The following is a 7,959-nucleotide window of genomic DNA, read 5'->3' as shown; positions in this document are numbered from 1 at the left end:
AAAAAGTCAATGGCACGCGCGGGATTCGAACCCACGATCTTCGGCTAGATACGCCGCTGCTCTACCACTTGAGTTATCGTGACTTCGATCCACTCGGACACAAACTTCCCATCTCAACCGCTCCTTTTGAATTTTCCCTCCTTTTTGCCATTTTTCAATTGGTAATTGGTCAAGCGGACCACGAAATTAGTGAATTTTTGGAAGAAGGTTGGAACAGTTCAGAAAGACTGAGGTTGCTGTGAATAGTGAGGATAATGGGATAATGATGTAGTAAGGAGCTTTGGCAATTTGTATGAGAGAAAAAAACCTTAATTAATTGGTCAAGCGGACCACGAAATTAGTGAATTTAAATTATTATCCATAATTTGTTTATATATATATATATATANATATATATATATTTGACAATTGATTGGGAAAATGAAGAAATGTTGCTCGTAGGACATTGGATGTAAAGCTGAATATCATCAGCAATGAAATCGGGAAAAATTAAAAAATAAAGGTACATATACATCTGTCACTTTTTCTGGAAATATGTAGTGTTGGGCAGAAAATCTTTTTGACTTTTACATACTGATAGAAATTAAACATAGAATTTTATGTCATGGATATGAATCTGACAGTTTTCAAAATGTGAAACTTGTAATAACTATACAATCTGTTTACGCAACATATATTTTCGTGTACACTTGTCCTGTGTACTCGGATATGTAGTGTTCTGAGTAATTATTCTAAAGATGAAAAGAAAGAAAAAACGTTATGCATGGGTTCGAGAGTCGGTTCTACAATGAATTATGTCTGAGCTCAGTATTGAGGACCTAACTCAGTTTTCAAATTTTCAAATCGAAAAGCTTGCTTGTAAAATTGGTCCCCCAAAGCGAGACACCAAATTCAGAAAAGCTATTAATTTAGCAGAATGACTGCTGTAGCTGTGCAATTTTTGGCACCTGGTAAGTAGGTACTATTATTAAATAAAAATTTTAATTTTACCTTTTTTTAATTTAAACAACTCTTTTTTATGTAACTCATGTTTACATGACACTTGCAATCGCAGAAAAGTAGACAAATGGCCAACTTTTGCAACAAGTTTGAACTTGCAACAAACCAGTGTTTACTTCTATTGGTATAAACGTGTCGAAAAATAGCTAGTGGTTGAAATACAATATATACCTCTGACATAAATTCTTCACAGTTTACAGTAGCAACAATTTTTGTCTGACATAAATATCATAAATATCAGATGGAAACCTTAAAAATCATTTAGGTAATATTCACCTTCCTTAATAATATCAGGTAAGGAAATTAATAATATATCATTAAATCATTTAGGAACATGGAAAAGAGTAAAGGTCCAAGAATAGAGCTTTAGGGTACACCAGCTGAAATTGAGATTGTCTTACACCACTTTTTGGAAGGTAGATTTGAAAAGAAGATATCAGGGTATGGGAGTCAATCAATAAGGATTTAGTTACGTTAGTTTAAATAAAATCTTATAAAATGTTTTAGACAGTGATAACTAGTAATAATAACAGGGCTAGTAATAATAAGTAATAATTAATAGGGCACCAGCAAGAATATTGAGAAAAGTAAGCATTAGAGCTTCCTTCCAGGCTGAAGAAAATCAAGATGAGATGGGAGAGAAGTTCAAAATGTGGGTTATGTATTTTAAGGTAACAGGAATGGAAAAAATGATGAGTTAAGATCGGAAGCACAGCATAAGATTGTTTAATAGCATTAGGAAAAATTTCAAATTCCCTTAATAAAGATTTTTTGTATCTAGTAATGAAGGAACCTTTAAAAAAAGTCGAATTGAAAAATTAGGGTTATCTGGTCATAACATGAACTTTTTTTGTAACTTTATTTATTATGAACTTTAATTCAACCAATGTTGTATTGTAAAAGGAGTATTGTTTATATAATTATTGCAATTTATGTCTATAAGTAACTTGGACATCTCTGATCATCATGGTCAGCTATTTTTCACCATTTAACCATGCCTAAATTCCCGATTGATGTCGTAATTAACGACATCAGCATTGTTGAGTTGGCGTTCAAGAGGACAGGCGGACACCGCGGCCGGGCCGGGCAGGTTATGGCAACAGTGCTTCTGGTCACATTTCGTGGCGTGCTTCTGGCATCCGTGATCCTTTAAGTTTTCCACATTTCCATCATCTGCCGCCGCCGTCCACATTCCAGCGCTTGTCTTAAGTACTGCAGAGCCTCCTGCGATGGCGACCATCGTCGACAAAATCGCGGCCATCGAAGGCGAGGTGAAAACCGCTTTTCATTTTCTATTTTATTATTGTTATTATTAATATATTTTACGGAATTAATCCAATTTAAAAAATGATTAAATATAGAAGTATACAATATATAACATACAATGTTATAAAAGCAAAACTAAGAAAAGAAAGGAAAAAATTTCTTGCGTATAAAACAATATGTAAAGCAGGTCTGGCTTAATATCCCAGATAAAGCAAAAGAAAAAAAAAGAGAAGAATATAGCTTAAGAAAATGTTTTATATAAATATACCTAAAAAGATCATATTTATCATTGTTGTTGTAAATTTCAAATTAATTATGCTCTATGCAAGGTTTTGATTGAGATGAAAAAGTTAGTGTCACGAGCGGGATTCGAACCCACTACCTTGGGCTCAATACGCCACTGGTCTAACCATCACTTTTCATCTCAACCAAGACCTTACATAAAAGGTGTAATTAATTGAAATATGTAATTTGGACAATTAGACCACTAACCGTAAAAGGATTAATATTTAATAAGTAAAGAAATATCACTTCACAGGCCCTCATGGCCATTTCAAAAGTCGCTGAGAATCAAATAGATTACACGACATTTGAAAAATGGCAAAAAGGAGGGAAAATCCTAACGGCTGTAGGTCAGATGGGGAGTTGGTGTCCGAGTGGATCAAAGTCACGATAGCTCAAGTGGTTAGAGCAGCGATGTATTGAGCTGAAGGTCGTGGGTTTGAATCCTGCTCTTGACATCGACTTTTTCATTTCAACCAATACCTTACATAAAAAGTATAATTAATGAAATAAGTAATTTGGTCAATTAGACCATTAAGCATAAATGGGTCATTTTAAATTTTTAAATTGTCATGGTAAATTAATATTACTTATTTTAAAATAATATAAATAATATAACAAAAGAATTACATAAAAATATTGTAAGCGGTGTAATAGTGCGACGGCCGAACAATCTGTATTTATTTGCTTTTCTCTAAGCGATAAGAGAGTAGTTGATAGTAAGCGCTTTGCTACTTATTCTTGTGTAGGGGAAGGTTCTAGTTCAATAAAATTCAATAAACCAGAGAGTCTATTCTTAAACATTTATTTCAACACAATTCCGACTTTTAAATGTACACAACCAAACAGAATCTTAATTAATCTAACAAGTAAGCCACAACTCTAAATTTGGGATGAATCTATTAACAAAGGGACCCCAAATGACACCTGCCGCAATCAGTACCCTCACCATCCTCAGTGCCTCCCTCGTATGTGGACCGTCTAGTACTGAAGAGTGGCTGGTACTCGTTGGCTCTGGCTGGCTGAGTCCCAAATGGAGCTTGGCTACTTCTCTGAGGTCTTTCTCACCTGTCTGAGGTGAGTCTTTGACTCACTGGTTTGAGCCCTTGGTCTAGACTGACTTATGATTTCCAAATCATCCCTATTTGTACCAGTTTCTCTACCAGATTAGAGGTAGGTTGAAAGGAAAATCAAAAGTTGTGGGGGGGTCCCATGCCGCTGGTGGACTGGTGTAGACTGGTGTAATACAATTTAAATTTTACAAATATATGTAGGATGTGAAAAAAATGAATTTATACAATGCTAGAAAATTTTAGATTAAAAAAAAAATAAATTTATACACTACTAGAAAATTTTAGATTTAAAAAAATGAATTCTAGCATTGTATAAATTCATTTTTTTCACATCCTACATGAATTTGTAAAATTTAAACAATGTGTGGTGATTAGTGACCGTAATTGATAATTATTCAGAAATCGTGAGATGCAGTCTGGTGTGATGTAGGTTTCAGAAAAACATTTTCTTTATCGTGCCAACGTTTCAATCTTTATTGAGATCATCTTCAGGGCTGGGGATTTACAAACATTGTTTACATTTAACTTTTTAAACTTTAAACAAAATTTTAAATACATTTAGGATGTGAAAACATATCAATTTATACAATGCTAGAAAATTTTAGATAAAAAAATGAATTTATATAATGATAGAATTCTCAAAAAATGGCTAGGATTCAATTCGCACGGGAACATGTGAATTGGACATTGGGGATGAGTTCTCTTTACAGATGAGGTGAGAATTGGCCTCAAATCTTCAGATGGGTGTAGTTTTATATGGAGATGCTCAGAAGAAACGTACGCCCCATGCTGTTTGCTTCATCAGGTATTATTGTATGGAGGGTCATTGATGTTCTAGGGTGGCAACCCAAACTAAATCAGTTGTTGTGCGAGGAAGATTTCTAACGTCATGAATATGACAGCGAAACCCAGGTCCTAACTCCCTCGAAGAGTTGGAAACTGCTGTTCTTGATGAATGGGAAAGACCTTGCTCAAGGTTTTACCAGAAATCTTTTCCAAGGAATGCAATGGCATTTAACTGACGTGATTCATGCCAGAGTTGAAAATTATTATAAGTATTAAAGGAGACAAAAGTTTTTTTTTACATTTTTATTTTTTTTAAATTTTTTGTTTTGTTTTGTTTTTACTCAATAATTATTTGGAGATCGTGGGGTGCGGTCTGGTGTGACATAAGTATTATAAAAACATTTTCTTTATCATGCCAATGTTTCAATCTTTATTGAGATCATATTCAGGGCCTGGGATTTATAAACTTTGTTTAAATTATTCAGAAATCGTGAGATGCAGTCTGGTGTGATGTAGGTTTCAGAAAAACATTTTCTTTATTGTGCCAACGTTTCGATCTTTATTGAGATCATCTTCAGGGCCTGGGATTTACAAACATTGTTTAAATTTAACAAAAACATGTAGGATGTGGCTAATCATTGGCTAATGGTCACTAAACACCACACATTACTTACTATTTTTTTTTTTTTAAGAATAAGTAGTAAACATTTTGTTTTTAAATGTCTTATTTTTACAACCAAATCTATTTTTGCCATGCAAAATATGAATAAGCCTAAATACATTAAAATTTAAGGGTAGTGTGTTAATTTTGTCCACCGGTGTATTTTAAAAATGTCAAAAAGAGTGAATTGTTAATTTTTTGTAGTATTGTATGTGTACGAATAATTTTTTGTTCAAAAAATTATTTTTTTATAACAAAATGTATTGTTGAATCATCAAGTTTATAGTCTAAAGAAGATTTTAATTAGAAAATAAAATTAAAGAAGAAAATGTCAAAAAACCAAGTGTATGAATAGTTTTTCATCCCATTTTGTTTATGCTGCTAGAGGAAGCATGCATGCGCATGACCTGTATCTAAAGATTCAAATTCTGTATTCTGTTTTATTTTTGAGAACAGCTAATTATAGTGGAGGAAAAATATTACATAGTCATTTAATGGTTTTTTTAATTACTGCAAAGTGAAAACCGCAGCTCAGGCTGTTAGGAAAGTTTATGTTATGTATGGTGATGCTTTAAGAGAAAGGATTGTCTGTAGTTTGTTTGGTTCACAAATCGTATTTTGATTTGGTTGATGCAAAGCACTTTGGTTGTCGTCGTCCTGCTGTTTATTACCAAATTCAGATTGTCAAAAATAACTCTCAAGAATACGAAACATCTCTGAGCAGTTTCAACACATATGATAGCAGCTGGATATGTTTATCAGAGCGATATATGGGTGTGTACAGACCAAAGCCAACTTTTGTTTCCAATCACATGTACTCAACGTGACATGACATTGTACAGACACTTGGTATATCAAAAAATTAAGGAAGGTTAGAGTTGTGTGAATCCATTTTTCATTTATAAGTACAATTTTACAATTGTAGATGGCCAGGACGCAAAAGAACAAGGCCACAGCTGGCCATCTCGGTTTGCTCAAGGCTCGCCTGGCTAAATTGAGAAGAGAACTCATCACCCCGAAAGGAGGTGGTGGTGGCCCAGGAGATGGTTTCGACGTCGCCAAAACCGGAGATGCCAGAATAGGCTTTGTCGGTAAGAAATGAACACTGATCCAAACAAAGAAATCAATTTGTTCAAGATCTGGTTTATCAGGATTTCCATCTGTCGGCAAGTCTACTCTCTTGACGACCCTAGCCGGTGTTTATTCTGAAGTTGCCGCTTACGAATTTACAACTCTGACCACCGTCCCTGGTTGCATTAAGTACAAAGGAGCTAAAATTCAGGTTTGTTAATATTATGTGTATATCCCTTTCCTTCTTTTCTTGTTTGCTGTTGTATATGAACTTTTCTTCTATTATTGAGCTATTAATTTTTGTTTTTCTTAAGCTTTTAGACTTGCCTGGTATTATTGAAGGTGCTAAAGATGGCAAGGGTAGAGGTAGGCAGGTTATTGCCGTTGCTAGAACTTGCTCTCTAATATTCATCGTCCTCGATGTCCTCAAACCACTTCAACACAAAAAACTCATCGAGCATGAGCTCGAGGGTTTCGGGTTGAGATTGAATAAGGATCCGCCTAACATTGTGTTCAGGAAGAAAGATAAAGGAGGGATAAACTTGCAGACAATGGTCTGTTTTTGTATCTCAAATTTTATAAATTTATTACAGTTTAAAAAAAAAAATATTTAGGTCCAACAATCGGAGCTTGATTTGGACACGGTCAAGAGTATATTAGCCGAGTATAGGATCCATAATGCTGACATCACTTTGCGATACGATGCCACCAGCGATGATCTTATTGATGTAATAGAAGGAAATAGAATTTATGTACCTTGCATTTATCTATTAAACAAAATAGGTGAGAAGTTTGGCCAATAAAATAGAAAAATTACAACTACGGACGAACGAAAAATAATATGAAATTTCAGATCAAATTAGTATTGAGGAATTAGACATTATTTACAAAATTCCCCACTGTGTGCCCATTTCTGCACATCACAAATGGAACTTTGATGATTTACTCGAAAAAATGTGGGAATACCTCAAGCTTACCAGAATGTGAGTTGGTTGTGTTAGTTAAAAAAATATCGTTATATAATTTGAAAATTATTCAGCTACACAAAACCCAAGGGGCAGCTTCCTGATTATAACTCACCCGTAGTCTTACATTCCGAGAGGAGGAGTGTAGAGGACTTTTGCAACAAGCTCCATCGTACAATTGCCAAGGAGTTTAAATAGTAAGTGTATGACTTGAACATTCAAACTGAGATCTATAACTTGATTTGTTTACAGCGCACTTGTATGGGGCTCATCCGTCAAGCACCAACCTCAAAAAGTCGGCAAAGACCATGTCCTCAACGATGAAGACGTCGTTCAGATTGTGAAGAAAGTGTAAAAACTGGACAAACGCGGCTTTATTTTACTGAATTTTTTTTATACTAGCAATGATGAGAATGTTGTATATGTATTGAATCATATATTTAAAAGGAATAATTGCTAAATTTTGTGATCAAAAATGTAAATAAAATTGATTAATGACTTTTATTTAGATTTAGTTATTTATTATAGACCTTAGTTTGTGTGATGATTATAGACTTTGGAAAAGGAATGAATTCACATTGATGCAATTTTTTCAAAAAAAATTTATTTATTTATTTATTATGAAGGTATTTCAATTAGGATGTTCTACAACTCTCAAGATGCCAATGTTTTTGAAAAAAAGTCCATTTGTAAGTATGTCAGGTTCGAACCCAACCGTGACCTTTACCTTAGAGTGATGAATACTGTGTCAACACCTAAACCACTGCGGCCACCGATGCACCTGATTCAATTCTTCTTCCTCTGCTTTTTCTAGATTTTTCACCTTATTCTACACAAATTCTATCACGGTATAAAT

At 34.1% G+C, this 7,959-nt stretch overlaps 1 protein-coding gene across 1 annotated transcript; it reads left to right on the top strand.

Moving 5' to 3' along the window:
* Positions 1-2,078: 2,078 nt before the first annotated feature.
* Positions 2,079-7,607, top strand: LOC106664950 (GTP-binding protein 128up). The gene is made up of 8 exons (XM_014391058.2): positions 2,079-2,270; positions 5,993-6,158; positions 6,219-6,349; positions 6,453-6,692; positions 6,753-6,921; positions 6,992-7,121; positions 7,178-7,300; positions 7,356-7,607. The coding sequence occupies exons 1-8, from the start codon at positions 2,229-2,231 to the stop codon at positions 7,456-7,458; spliced, it is 1,104 nt and encodes a 367-aa protein (XP_014246544.1). The 5' UTR covers positions 2,079-2,228; the 3' UTR covers positions 7,459-7,607.
* Positions 7,608-7,959: the final 352 nt, after the last annotated feature.

The sequence above is a fragment of the Cimex lectularius genome, unplaced genomic scaffold (assembly GCF_000648675.2).
Source record: "Cimex lectularius strain Harlan isolate CLEC.00 unplaced genomic scaffold, Clec_2.1 scaffold208, whole genome shotgun sequence".
In the NCBI taxonomy this organism is placed as follows: Eukaryota; Metazoa; Arthropoda; class Insecta; order Hemiptera; family Cimicidae; genus Cimex; species Cimex lectularius.
This window is presented reverse-complemented; position numbering and strand designations above follow the sequence as displayed.

What these genes read in the sequence shown, in the direction of transcription:
- LOC106664950 (XM_014391058.2), top strand. Translation starts at nt 2,229, where the DNA reads ATGGCGACCATCGTCGACAAAATCGCGGCCATCGAAGGCGAG. An exon ending in TGCCAGAATAGGCTTTGTCG is followed by an intron (nt 6,159 to 6,218) that starts GTAAGAAATGAA and finishes CTGGTTTATCAG; the next exon opens with GATTTCCATCTGTCGGCAAG. An exon ending in TTATCTATTAAACAAAATAG is followed by an intron (nt 6,922 to 6,991) that starts GTGAGAAGTTTG and finishes ATGAAATTTCAG; the next exon opens with ATCAAATTAGTATTGAGGAA.